Genomic DNA, 13,751 nt, shown 5'->3' on the forward strand with positions numbered 1-13,751 from the left:
GTGTATTTTACCTGGTACCCTTTAAATTAACCTGGTACCGGTTACGACTACAGGAAACAGGAAAACCTTCTCTCATATCCCCCAGCCAACAGCTCTTTTTAAAAAACTGGTCAGTTGGACTCATTCTCTTTTCTTCACTGCAAGACAATAGTAAGTAATACCTTGCTACTGGACAGAAAGGAAATTCCTTCATACAAGTTAAAGCCTGGTCTACACACAGATTTTGCTTGACTGTAACTCATATAGAAATGAGAATAAGAAAAACCTCAAGCCTTAATACGAGTTTATCTTCACAACCTAACACCAGCACAAATACAAAAGAATCCCAAGAGCCTGCATGCAAATATATTTATAGTTGTCATTTTATCCACAGGACAACAGTGCTGCCTAAGGAAGGATGATGTACCTCAAGCATGCTTGTTCAGTAGAAGTAATGACATGACATGGAGATACACAGAACTTTATGTTCCTCTTAGATATAAACACAGCTACTACTTAAACACATTCAAAAAGGCAATTTCTGCATTCATCCTGACACAGTAGTCTTCAACTGTGGTAACTTTTGACGGAACTTTTGAAACTTCAATAAGGTAACTTTCAACTGTCCTAGTTTAGGGCTAGGTTTAGAGAGCTTTGCACTCCACAGAATTCCTTGTTCCAACAAACAAGGAGATTTGGGTATCTTCATTGCTAAAACCTGGAAAGATGCTCAAGTTTTCCTACTAAGACACACCACAATGTCTGTCTTGACTTTTTTATTCTCCTGATTGATGACGACTTCAGGGAGTCTCTTTCCAGAAAACTACACCAAATACAGTCTCTCCCATAGACACACCAGAGGACTTGCGTAAGCTGCTTATGCAAATGACTGAACTGGAGACAGTTCTATACAGACCACTAGTATCAGTTATAAATTGGAAGTTGTATTAGTTTTAATAGTGTTTTAACTTGAAACTTGAAACCACTCACTAAACTGGAAATGTCTCATAACCTCACAAAAAGACAAGCAATTTCCAAGTGTGATCATTCAGCATACAAACCAATTTACTGTTCCTGTAGCAACATGCTCACATTTCTAGACCTCTATGTTTATTTCAACTGTGAATCCTAACACTGCACTAGTGCACTTTAACACAAATATATATATTGTCTGAGTAACATCACTCCCACAGAAGGCAACAGAGAGATTCAGTATAGAAAACAGTGTTTCACTGGTGTCATCAATGCATTTAGTATTAGGTGCTACATGAAACAGCAGTAATAATCAACACACTAACCACTATGCATACACACACTTGCAGTATATGTCCATGTGAGCAGAGTTCTGGTGAAACAGTAATTTGAAGGTTATCATCTCATACAACAGTGGACATAGCTATCTTTAGCAGGAAATTGCTTAACGCCAGTCATGTTTCTTGTCCTTAGGTGCAGGTTTTGTTAGCTGTTAGTTTTATACCAGAGTGCCTTCTAGTGGTTAAGGAGCTACAAACCTCACCTTAAAATGGAAATCCTACTAGGTATCAAGCAATTATTTAGTAAATTAGTCTACATAAAGATATCTTTATAGATGTCTTCTTGGAAATATTTGTTGCACGTCAGAGCCACAGTTCTCCATGATAATGCTGTTTATAAAAACAGAAATGTCATTTACGAATGGAAAAATACTACTTGCCAAACAAGTGAAGAAACAACTGCTATAGACTGCTCAGCTTTGGGAATATACTTGACCTGGATTGCAGGTTTACTCCAAATGGTAAAAATAGCAACATCATGAGTTAATTTCATTCAACAATTCTATCAGTATTTATCTGAATTATTTTAGCCATATGAGCCACGCATGCAAAGTTTAAACATCAACCCATTAAAAAGAAAAGGTACAGAACTGTATGTTTGGATCCAGGAGCCCCCAGGGCAAGAGACCACCAGCCTGCTGGTGACAGGAGCCGGGCCGCCCCGCCCATGAAGGAGACGGTGATGGTGGTGCTGCTCTTGGCGCGCAGCATCTCAGGGGCCCTGACGGTGAAGGCCGGGTGCTTTACTGCATACTGGAATGCCATGGCCTTCGGGAAGACGTTCCTGAGGGAGATGGAGGTGGTGCCGCTGGCTGGGATGAGGAAGGGGCCCTGGGGCTCAGGGGGCAGCACAAGGCCGATGAGTGGGGTGCAGTACTGCCCACCCAATGCGGAGCTGAGCCACAGCGTGGCCTTGGCTTTGCCCAGCTGGCAGGGCTCAAAGGTCACTTCCACGCTCAGGCCCGAGCCCCCAGGGCTGGCGGGTGCCGCACTGATGGATTTTGCCATCTGGAAGTCGGCACAGTCGGTCTGCGCAGGGGAGACAAGAGAGCATGGCGGGTGGCTCACAGCAGCAGAGCCAGCACCTCGCGAAGAACACGATGGTCCCCTGGCCCTGGCCTGTCTCACCCACACCACACCCCTGGTGAGTGCCTGCCGTGAATGGGCATGAGAACTGTACCCAGCAGGGACGACCCTGCACCCAGCCCCAAAATGCCTGACTGCCAGACCTGGGCTGCAAGGGGGAAGCAAGCCCAGGCACCATGGGGACTGCAAAAGCAGCTGCGACCAGGGCAGCAGCCAAAGACCCGGCAGCCCGCGCTCACCTGCAGGAGGTACTCGGTCTTCTGCTGGGCAAAATTCCATATTTTGGTGGTGATGGTCTGACGGGAGCCCAGCGCGGTGTGGAAATACATGGGCTTCTCTGGCCTGCTCGAGGTGGCTTTCAGCTGCAGGTTGTAAGACAGAGAGACCAAGTCACTGCTCTGGAGCACCAGGTGCCTGGTGCGCTCACCCGTTTGCAGGGGCCGATACTCCAAGACAAGATCCGCCTGGGAGGGAGGGAGGGAGGAAGGAAAAAGGCACTGCATCAGGCAGAGGCAGGGAAGACGTGTGCCTGAGAAGGGGGCACTTGGTCCCTGCTGTGCTCAGGCAGTGCTGGAAGGCTGGGCTGCCTTCCCCACTCTGACTCCCTCTCTCTCGGGCACAGCCTTGCTCCTTCTGGGAGACGGTTCACTTAGGGGCAGATCCCAACAGCTCAGAGCACTCCAGCGTGATGCCAGAAGCTTCCCACCCTAAAAAGGCCCTGTGCTCCCCCAGGGCACACACCACCTCCTGTCAATCCAGGCTGCAGACAACCTGGCTGTGGGCTGAGGCTTGTCCTGCAGGCACTCACAGCTGGAAGCACCACACTGAAGGAGGGGTACGTGGCACAAGGACCTGCCACATCAGGCCCAGTGGCAGCGTGTGACAGGGGGCAGCAGGGCAGACTCCACCAGCACAGGATGATTCCCACTGGGGATATTCTCGCACCCTGCTCCCTCTCTACATCATCGCCAGGGAGCTGCCACCAGGAAAGAAGCCCCAGAGGGGTCCTTTCAGGCATCACCCTTCAAGAGCACCCCCTCCAGCCAGGAGCAGGGAGAGCAGAGTGAGCCAGAGGAGCTTTGCTCCTACCTTGGACCGTGCAGGAACAGTAAAGTGCTGTGCAACGCTGACGTTGGGCACTTCGCATTTGATGTCAAACATCACTGGGACAGGCAGAGGGCTGTCCACCTTGACGGTGGAGGACACTCTCTGCCGAACAGCAGTGCTCATTTTAACAGTGCCCATGGGTCCTGAAGCCACCACCTTGAAAGTCACCATGTGGAACAAGTACTCTCCAGTTGTCTCATTGAGGAAGGTCACGTGAATCAGACACAAAGGCAAGTGCTGCTCATTGCACACATGAAACTAGACCCAAAAGAGCCCACCCAGCTCAGCACCCTGCTTCCAGCAATGGCGGTGAGCACCCACCCAGCAAGAGTGCAAGACCAGAGAAAGCACGTGTGCTATTTCATAGGACCTGTGCCTGTGGAGGTGTGAAAACAGGCGTGGAGCTTCCCGGTGAGCCAGCAGCTCCTTGAAGGGCCCTGCGGACCAGTGTCCTTCCTCACTTACCTTTGCCCTGAAGACTCCTCTGTAGGAGAAGAAGGTGAGCTCGTAGTCCTTCTTCGCAGAGCTTGGCAGGTCGATGTATGAAGAGCCCTGCAGCACAGAACTGCTTTCCAGGTTCTCTGGTTTGAGAATGTCAATAACCACCGGAACCTGTGGGTGAGAAGGACACAGTGAATGAAGGTCAACAGGAAGGACCCCCATAGGATACCCATACAGCCCCTCTCATCCCCACCCAGTACCTCAGGCAGAGGGCGCCAGCTCTCACCCCCTTGGAGCAAAGCCCTCCAGAATGGCTCTGCACAGGCAGAACGTGGCTATGGCCAGACATGGCCAAGGAGAGGGAAAAGCTTTCAGGAAGGAGCTTCCAGGCAGTGGAAGCTTCCTTCCTTGTGCTGCTGCAGGGATTCCTGATGGGACCAGACTTCCTGGCCTGGACTCACCTCTGTGGTCTGTGCAGCCAGTTGGACACAGGGATGAGCTCCGTGTGGCGATTCCTGCACGCAACCTGCCGGGAAATGGCCCCTGAACACCGGGGGGCTTCAGCAGCTCCTTCCAGCTGGCAGTGTAACCCTGTTCCATCCGGCAGGGGGAAGAAGATGGAGCCCTACAGACAACGAATAGCACAGGTCAGCTCTGCAGCACCCCCGGACAGTCCCATGGCTGAGGCTCTCACTGGAGCAGCTTTCAGCAGGTCCAGCCGGCAGAGCTGTGACCGCAGCCCTGTGACTGTCCCGCGCAGGAGGAGACGCCAGCGTCGCAGCTGCTCAGAGCTGGTTGTGAGCGGGTGCATGGCCCACAGGACATGGCACAGCCACAGGGCACACAGGCACCATCTCTGGGCAAAGCAAGGAGGGACGGGCCCTGCAGCAGAGCTGCTCTGCACATCCCAGCACTCCCTTACTGGCCTCACTCACCTGGGCACGCCCCTGCCAGCCTGTGCTCATGCAGGGACAGCAGTGGGCAGGAGGTGGCCGTCCCTGATGAGCTCCATTGCCTCAGTCCTGCTGGCCTTAGCCCCAACAGCACTGCCCAGAGAGCAGCCTCTGAGCTGGCACAACAGGGGCCCACCAGCCATGGGCCAGGCAAAGCTCATCTCCATGCTCATTCTGGGTGCCTGTGGATCCCAGATACCTGCCTCTGGCATCTCCTCTGCCTCCACAGCAGCTCAAAGCTGCAAGACTCCTCACGCAGGATGTATGCCAAAGAGATGCTGAGCACGTGCTGAAACTGCAGGGCAGCTTTGCCCTTCTTGCTCCCTGCAAGCTGCACAAGGACGCCAGCCAGGTGGTGCTGGCAGAAGTGGTCCTGCCCAGGGCTTGGAGAGCCTCTGCAGCCCGTGTGCGGAGCATGGGGGTCTCTGAGCCCCCTGGGCTGCTACAAGCAGCCACCAGGAGCTGCACAGAACAAACTTCATTTCTTGCCCTTCAGAAAGCCTGGCTTTTTAGCTTAGATGCTCCAACACGGCTGGGGGTCGGTCCCCAGTTCCCATCTGCCCTTTGCCCGTGCCTGGCCTCCAGCCACCACAAAACCCAGCTTCCAACAGAGAGCACAGGACACCTTCAGCTTGGACAGGACCTCTGAAGGTCATCTTGTCCAACCTCCTGCCCAAAGCAGGCTGAGCTACGAGGCTCGTGCCTCCAGGGTCAGCACGCTGGCACAGCTCACGTACCTGATGCTTCTTGTTCTCAGAGCTCATGGTTAGGGGTCTGTAGGTGACCTGGTAGGCCTTTTTGCCTGGCCTCCAGATGGATAAATTCAGGCCCTTTCCAGTATTCCCCTCAATGATGGGCTGCAGGGTCCAGGCCTCACTGCTCGGGTTGGACAGGAGGATGGTCTGGCTCTGACTCTCACTCACACTGCAGCTGAAAGTCACGGTCTGTAACAGAGGAGCAGAGAGGCTGCTGGCTCGCACCCACAACCCTTCCCACTCTTCTCTCGCTGGCTCTACACCGGGACCTGGAGCAGAGGGAGCAGCTTTTCCTTGTCACATGTAAAAATTACACTTTGGCCATAGCTTCTGGAGTGACTCGAGCTGGTTGCTCTTGAAGGGAGCAGAACAAGCCTTTCGCATGCTGGCTGAAAGGAAACGGGGAGTCCTGAAGGGAAACTCCTGTGCAAGGACAAGATCTGCAGCCACACAGCCCCTTCCTTCATGGGCAGGATGAAGAGGAGCTCCATGCTCTCTTTGGGAGCAAGAGCCAACAGCTGCCAAGTTGCCCGCTCCCAGGGGCTGGATGCAGACGCCTTGCCCCTTCCTACTGCTGAATGCCCTCCCCTGGCCCGGCAGCGGGGAGAAGTGTGGCTGCGGGTGCAGTGCTGGGATCCAGTGCGCTGGCTCTGTGGGGAGGGTCTCAGAAGAGCCTGTCAGGGTGTTCCCATGGCACGGGTGCTGCAGTGCAGAGCCAGGACAGCCGAGCTGCTCACTGGAGGAGCAGCACCTTCAACAGGAGAGAAAGGCAATGAGAGGGCTCAGCAATTCTGCCAGTCCTGCCCAGCACTTTCTCTCTGAGATACCCCGGCACGAGCGAGTCTGTGCTCACAAGTGTCCTTCAGTTGCTGCCCTGGGAGAGATGTGGTGCAAATGCTGGCGCCCAGGGGCCCATCCTGTCCCTGCTGCCTTACCTCTTTGGTGCCAGGGGCCTCCACGCAGGATCCTGACAGCGTAAGCCGCAGCGCCTCACTGCCCTGGCTGAAGCACCGCAGCCCCTCGTTCTGGACAGCCTGGCTCAGCTTCAAGGGGTGGAAGGTCACAATGAAGGGGATATCCAACCCTGGGCTGATGTAACCCTTCGTGGGGCTGATGGAAAAGTCCGGCTTGAAGCTCTCCACGTCCCACATAAACCTTGCCGAGGAAAGCACAAGGACAGGAAAGAAGGATTAGCCACGGGGAGCTGTGAAGGCAGTGTAGGTCTCAGTGTGAAGCTGTAAGTCTCTTGTGGGCTTTCCCACCACATCTCAGGCCTGATGCTGAGCCACCTGGCAATAAGGCTTCAGGCTGGGCAGGACCCACTGCACCCATCTCTAAATAAGCTTTTGGTTGTACCCCCTTGCTAACTGCTAGGGCCTGACTGCACGGCCATGGCTGCACGACTCTCCACCAGGATGGAGAAGCAGAGAGGAACTATCTGGGCACACTATGGCCCCACACAACCCTCATCCAAGCTCTCAGCCCTCAGAGGGGGTGGGGTTCTGCTTTACCTGACTCCTGTGTCTCCCACGTTCTGCATGACCACGCGCTGGCCCGTGTAGCTCTGCTGCACCACGGCTCCAAAGCTGAGCTGGTCCTGGTCCAAGCTCAGGAGGCTGCCTTGGCAGGAGCCCCGCACCACAAAGAGGGAGCTCACCAGCCCGTGGCACTCCAGAACTTCCCTGGTGAATGGCTGGATGCGGCGCTTCGGGGAGAACGTCACCTCCACTTTGCAGGTGTCTCCTCTAGGCTTCAGCTTTAGCTCCTTGCTGGGCTTCAAGCACAGAACCTGCCCGAAGAAATGAGTGGAGACTATTTCCTCTGGGAAGCAAGCTGTGGAGCCTCCCTCACCAGACTCAGGAAAGAAACTTCCAATTCCTGTTCTGTCCCCACCAACACTGCCCCAGGCCCACTCATTCCCTCCTAGGCATTCCTAGGTAATATCAAAGGTGTTTGTCCACCTGCCATGTGTCACCTGGTCACGGTGAGGCCAACTCTGTCTTCTAAAGCTTTCATGTAAGTTCCAACAGAGCTGTAACTCTCCCTCTTTCAAGATTCACCTCCCTCACCTTTCCATATCTAAAATACATGGCTGCATCCTGATGTATGCATCTAAAACAGGTTAGAGGAACTGTGCTGCCTTCTCACTTCTGGCTCTCCGGGAGTCCTGGAACCCAGCTCAGCTGAAGCAGAGCAGTGCCAGCAGGGAGGACAGGGCAGGCACAGGCAGCTAGGGCAGCCCACAGCTGTCATTAGCTACTAGCTCCCACCCACAGCAGCTCATCGCTCCCTGCAGGCACACCAAAGTGCTCTGCGGAGAAGGAATGGGCCTTACCCCAGCTTCCTGCAACTCTGGCACGGTGGATGTGACTCTGAGCTTAAAGGCGCGAGGGGCTGCACTCTTGTTGGCTATGGTGATGAACTTCTTCACTATCTGCCCAATGCACACGTTTCCTAGCTTCACCACCTTTCCTGGTGGATCCACAACTTCAACCTGAGGCGGCAGGGATTGATATCAAGCAAAAGGAAAGAAGGAGAAAAGGTTTTCTGCCTTTTCTCGTGGCTGAAACCCAAACCACGGTAAGCTGGGAAGAGATGAGGAAATGAGAAAAATATGCTGGTTGCCACCTGGAGTTTTAGTGTTTAGATTTCATCTCACCTTCATTTTTATGCCCCTTCCTTGGGCCTCACCAGTCAGCTTCTCACCCGGGGCACACGAAGGCAGCAACAAGCTGTTGTGGCTGTTGTCATCTTTCGGTGTCTGTAGGAGCTTTGCACAGAGGGAAGAGAAACCATAGACAGGATGGGTTTCTTGACCTTCACCACGTGAACAGACTCCCCAGCCAAGCCATCCCTTCCCACATTCTTCCCCCCCCCCCCCCCGTGGCAGGGATTATCCAAGTGCCTCGGCAGCCTGCCAGCAGAGCTGGCTAACCCTGGAATGCCACCAGGCCTTGCCCTGTGCACTGACCCCATCTCCCTGGCACAAGCCTGGAAACGCTGGAGTGCTGGGAATCTACGGGAGTGTGCACAGTCCTTCCCTCTCACCTGCTCCTCAGCAAGGTGCTGCTGGTCAAACTCCAGTGAGTAAACCTCACAGGGATTTTTCACCACCGCTGTCCCCTCTTCCCCATGGCTCTGTGGCAGCAGCGGTCCCAGCTCGAGGTCTGCGGGGCTGAACTCCAGCCGTGGCTCCAGACCACATCCCAAGACCAGCACTGGGAGGTGTTGGCTGCTCTGGCAAATCTGGATCTGCATTTCTCCCCAGTAGCACTTCTGCAAAGAAGCAGCACAGAAAGCTCCTCCATGAAGCCCCAGGTGAGAGTGCCTCCAAGTCAACAATTGCCCCAGGGTCAGGGGTCTTGTCAGCACCTCTAAGCTGAACCCAAAACGGGTATTTACTTAGAGCAGGGGCTACAGCATCGGCATGGCTCTGAGTAACTGCGGTGAGTCCTGCTGTGGAGTGTAACTGGATAGTTGGCTACCAGGTGGATATGAAATGGGCTGTCAGAGGTTTTCACCTAGTCATGGGGGAGCACAACGCTCATGAGAAAGGTCTGCTTTCTCAAACACAGGTCTGGCACTGCAGTACTAGGCAAACATCAGCTGTATGAAAGAGGCAGCTGAGCTCTCACTGGACAGAAATAAGGATCGTCTTCTCTGCTCAGTGCTTGGCTCTCGTCAAAGCCAGACACAAGACAATGAAATCTCCATGAGCAATTGAAAGATCCCTGGGACTGTCCCCAGGCATGGGATCACTTGCATTCATCCTGTCACATGCTGCCAGTTCCCAAGTCACGGTGGCCACATGCAAACTGCCTTTGGGAATGCTGCATCAGTTAAGCTGAGCCCCGAACTGTGTGGGAACATGCAGGGGAAACTGAGGCACGGTGGGCACAGGGCTGGCAGAAAGCTCCATGTGAAGGCAGAGCTCATCCCCCACACCCTGTGCCGGCCTCCCCTTACCACACTGCCCTGCCAGACTCCTGGGGGTGACACCCACCAATCCCACCTCTTCCCTGGGTGAAAAACGGACTTGGACATGGCACTGCTGTCCTGGAGCGAAGCTTCCAGCTGAGGGCAGCACCTCAAAGCCACAGGGCACGGACTTCATCTCCTCCAGCAGCTTCTGATGCTCACTTGCTGGCAGATGTTTGCCCACCTGCGCACAGAAACCGGTCGCAGGAGGTCTCCTTGCTCTGTGAGGACAGACCCTCGGTTTCTGAAGTGCTCCAAGATGCTGGCACGGTGCAGGGAGCACCCTCATCCCACCCAGACGTGGCCACCACTGCCTAGAACTGGAGGTCAGATATGCTGGCAGGGCAGGCAGATGGGGAGACAGTGTCCTCAGAGGAGGAGGAAGGGGTGAAGATGGCAGACAAGTGAAGCATCAGCTAGTGAACAGGCCCAGGTGAACCAGCCTTGCTGTGTACCCTCAAAAGCTTCCTCAAGCCAGCTGCAGCCCAAGCACTCAGGCAGCCAGAGAGGCAGAAAAGGCAAGAGGCACAAACCCAACCAAGAAGTTGCGTGTTACACGTTGTCTGTGCTTTACTTAACAGGCTCATTCACGCTGATGGACCATTTACAGGGGACCTGGAATGTGCTGTGGAGCTGGATGGTTTCTTCCTGGCACTGCCCACACTGCACAGTGGAGAACTCCAGACTGACCCTGGAGAGGCAGAGGGATGGCTCAGCCACGATGGCTCAGAGGCGGACCTGCAGTGTGGGGCCTCCTCTGACCTAGAGAAACAGAGCATCCAGTTGAGAGCCCGGCTGACACTTGCTGCTGTGTCCAACCTGCTGCCTGCCCCAGAAGCTGGAGTACCTTGATGGGCAGGAGCACATCCACCTTTCCCAGGGGCAGGTTGGCACTTTGTGGGTCGAAGCACACTTCAAATGTTTTGCTCTCACAGGAGGGCAGGCGCTTCACATGTTCCAGGCATACGCTGAAGCCTGAACACAGGAAAATAAAGCAGCTGAGATACACAAGCAACAGGAAATGGGTCACAAGCACGGTAAGGCCACAGGGCTGCTCTGGCTGGCAGCCCTGTGAAAGACCCCTTTGCATCTCCAGAGAAGCTGCTCTTCACCCCTTGTCACTGCCCAAAGCAAAAGGATTTTCACAGCCAGAATCCAGGGATTGCGTGGTAGAAATGAATCACATTGGTTGAGGAGCTCCAGCAATTCCTTCATCAGGCATCTCAGGGAAGGATGCATAGACCTCTCCAAAGGAGAATTTCCAACTAAGATACCAAATGCTCCGGTGTTCCCTGGACAGCGGCTTAGATGCCTGGCCACCCCTCAGAGACAGCAGTCACCACTGGTTACCTGTGTTATACAGGACATATCCATCGACCTGGAAAGATGCAGGGAAGTGCCCGGTGTTGGTGATCTTCACGATGCATGTGTGGATGTCATCAGGAGCAACATAGCCAAGGTCCAGGATGTATTCGGGCAGCTCAGCTCTGAAAGGAGGAGTAAGGACACTCTGTAAACTCCAGCATGGCGTGGGATGGAGAAGCAAATGGAGTGTATAATTCCATATTCACTACTGTGAAAGCTCAACCCAAGCCCAGGAAACCCAAGGCCTGAGCACCCAGTAATGAGACTTGGCTAAGTCATGGGGAGTATAGGGCCTAGGATTTATCAGCCACCAGTGGGATCTTCGAGTGAGTTTAAAGTGGGTACTGGACACAGTTCCTATGCTGTGAAAAGCCATTGCAGAGAAGTCCACTGCATCTACACTGGTCTCAGTGAAACTGCTAAGCTGGTGCCTGGCCCAAGCCTGAAACTGCTTCAGAACCTTGTCATAGCATTTTCTTGCAGAGGATACCTCCACTGCTCTGCAACCAGATCTGTCCCCAAAGCAGCACTTGACAGTATCACATGCAGTAACCAACACCTACAAGATTGCTGTGAGGGTCTTTTTTGCAGGCAGTCCCACTTGGAAAAAAGGCACATAAGGGGTCTGGTCCATTCCCTCCTCTTCCTGCTTAGTGGGGTCTGTTTCTTAGCACAAAGATGCCAGCTTTGAGATGCCCCTTTCAGAGCTGGTCAGCAGGGGTGGTGCCTGTGCTGTCTGGAAGGGCTTGCTGCTCTGCACCCCCTCAGCTCTGAGAACAGAACCCAGCAACGGTGGGGAGTGGAGCACCTGCAGAGCTCAGGGTAGCACTGTGCAAGTGAGGACACTGAGCTGCCCACAGGGAGCACATCGTAGCTCTCAGCATCAGGCCCTTTCTGAAGTCTTCAGCTATTGCCAGCTCTGAGACACAAGGAGCTCTCAGGAGCAGGGCTGCATTGCTGGCTGTTACCCTCGGGGCCCCTGGAAACAGGCTACAGAAGTCCCTACTAACTTGACAAGCCTCCGATGTACACGCTGGTGAAAGGCAGTGTCCTCCGGAGGACGGGAGGTGAGAGCTTTCTGCTGCTCCAGGGCATGTTCCTCAATCAGCATCTCTTCCATCTGCATCTGCAGTTTAGCATCCCACTGAGGAAAGTAAACACAGGGGCTGGTTAGCAGAGGTCCTTCCCAAGGCACAAGCTTGTCTCAGGTGGAGGATCCCACCCTGCTCTTGTTGAGAGGGGCGATGCAGTCATTCTGTCTCACTGCTCAGTGTCTGTGATACTCCCTGCTCTCTCAGGCAGGATCATAGCTCCAAAGAAATGAACTCGAGCATCTCTGCCTGCCCAGTTATCAAAGCTGATCTGGACAGACAGACAGACAGACAAGCCAGAAACCTTCCAAAGCTCCAACTGTGTCCCAGCCCCCAGTCAGTGCCAAAGCAGCTTGGACAAAAGCTCTCCTGGAAAGGGAACCATGAGAGAGCTGGAGCCTCCTGGAGATACAGAACACAGCACAGCCTCAGGGTGCATTCAGGCTGCTGCTTTATGCTCTGTAAACCTGGCAGGGCTTGGCCGGTGAGCAACAAACCCCCCAGAACTGACCTGTGTATCCTTCAGAGCACCATAAACCCAGCTGCTTGAGCACAGCCTTTAGCATCTCCCTGGGGTAGTCAGGGGCTGGTGACAACTCCCCGAGGTGGGCAGCCCATGGGGCACGCTGAGCTGACACAGTCCATTCCCAGGGGTGTGCAGGGAGGTCCCCAGTGCCAGCAGAGCCCTGGGCAGGTGCCGTGGGGTGCAGGGCCTCCAGTGACACGCAGGAGGGTGGCATGTGCAGGACAAGGCAGCAGTTCTACTCACCACAGTGCCCAAATAGTCCATGCAGGGCTCAGCCTCCCCCAGAGCAATGGCCTCATCTCTCTGGCTGCCTTTGCCCAGCTTTTCTTTGGCCTTTTGGAGGATCTTCTCATATTTGGCATTGCCTGAAAGCACAGAACACCACCAATAGCAGCGGGGCAGCACAAATCCCATGGAAGACAAGAGCCCCATTCCCCCAATACACAAACTGCTTCAGCAATGTAGAGAAAGGAGATCCTGCTGCTTCTAACCCCCACCCCTCTTTCTTGCCACACAGAAGCAGCTCAGCCACAAAACGTGATGCAAACCCAATCCTGTCAAAATCCCTGCCAGCCTCTATTACAGCTTTCCTAAGCTTTCCTGCCCAGCCAGCATCTTCCCAGACCTCTGGCAAGCTGTGCAGGATGGGTCCTGCAGCAAAGCCCACATGGGCTTCCATGCCAGAGACTAAGGAAGCAACCAGAGGGCTGAGTTTGTCTGACAGCCCTGAAACCTCCAGGCCTGCTGGAGGTGCCTTTGAGCTGCCCTATGGGCATATGGCATGGGGGAAAGCCAGGGGACCTTCCTGGCGAGCAGACTCACCTTTGATGTTCCTGGGCAGATCCAAGTGGATCCTGGGAAAGGTCCCTTCTCCTTTCAGGGAGACTTTTTCTGGCTCCAGGTGACCCACTTGGATCTGGAAAGCCCTGCAGAAGACCCCAGGCACTCCTGGCAGGTAATGGACTTTCAGCACTTGCTGCTTGCCAGGTTCAATGTAACCCTGCAGGGCACAGAAGAGGGAGGGAGGGAGGGAGGGAGTGTACCAAAGAGGATTCAGTGGGGGGATGGCTCACATGACAGACACGCTGAGAAGACAAGACAGGTTCTCATACATAAGAAAACATCAGACATCACCACTTGCAGCTTTCTTGTATCCA

The 13,751-nt window shown here is 54.2% G+C and overlaps 1 protein-coding gene across 1 annotated transcript in view; it reads right to left on the bottom strand.

Moving 5' to 3' along the window:
• Positions 1-1,878: 1,878 nt before the first annotated feature.
• Positions 1,879-13,751, bottom strand: part of LOC133224436 (hydrocephalus-inducing protein homolog) — a gene marked incomplete at its 3' end in the record, with an annotated part of 53,979 nt that continues 42,106 nt past the window's right edge. The window contains 21 exon segments of the mRNA XM_061375916.1: positions 1,879-1,946; positions 1,949-2,321; positions 2,618-2,842; positions 3,468-3,722; positions 3,951-4,097; positions 4,384-4,551; positions 5,617-5,677; positions 5,679-5,727; positions 5,730-5,823; positions 6,570-6,789; positions 7,146-7,423; positions 7,970-8,128; positions 8,294-8,404; positions 8,683-8,910; positions 9,647-9,932; positions 10,187-10,374; positions 10,460-10,587; positions 10,963-11,099; positions 11,988-12,121; positions 12,838-12,959; positions 13,417-13,594. Of these exon segments, the coding sequence (XP_061231900.1) occupies positions 1,879-1,946; positions 1,949-2,321; positions 2,618-2,842; positions 3,468-3,722; positions 3,951-4,097; positions 4,384-4,551; positions 5,617-5,677; positions 5,679-5,727; positions 5,730-5,823; positions 6,570-6,789; positions 7,146-7,423; positions 7,970-8,128; positions 8,294-8,404; positions 8,683-8,910; positions 9,647-9,932; positions 10,187-10,374; positions 10,460-10,587; positions 10,963-11,099; positions 11,988-12,121; positions 12,838-12,959; positions 13,417-13,594 (3,609 nt within the window).

This window comes from Neopsephotus bourkii, unplaced genomic scaffold (assembly GCF_033783945.1).
Source record: "Neopsephotus bourkii isolate Nb327-2 ecotype Australia unplaced genomic scaffold, CSIRO-AGI_Nbou_v1 NB_1680, whole genome shotgun sequence".
Classification (NCBI taxonomy): domain Eukaryota; kingdom Metazoa; phylum Chordata; class Aves; order Psittaciformes; family Psittacidae; genus Neopsephotus; species Neopsephotus bourkii.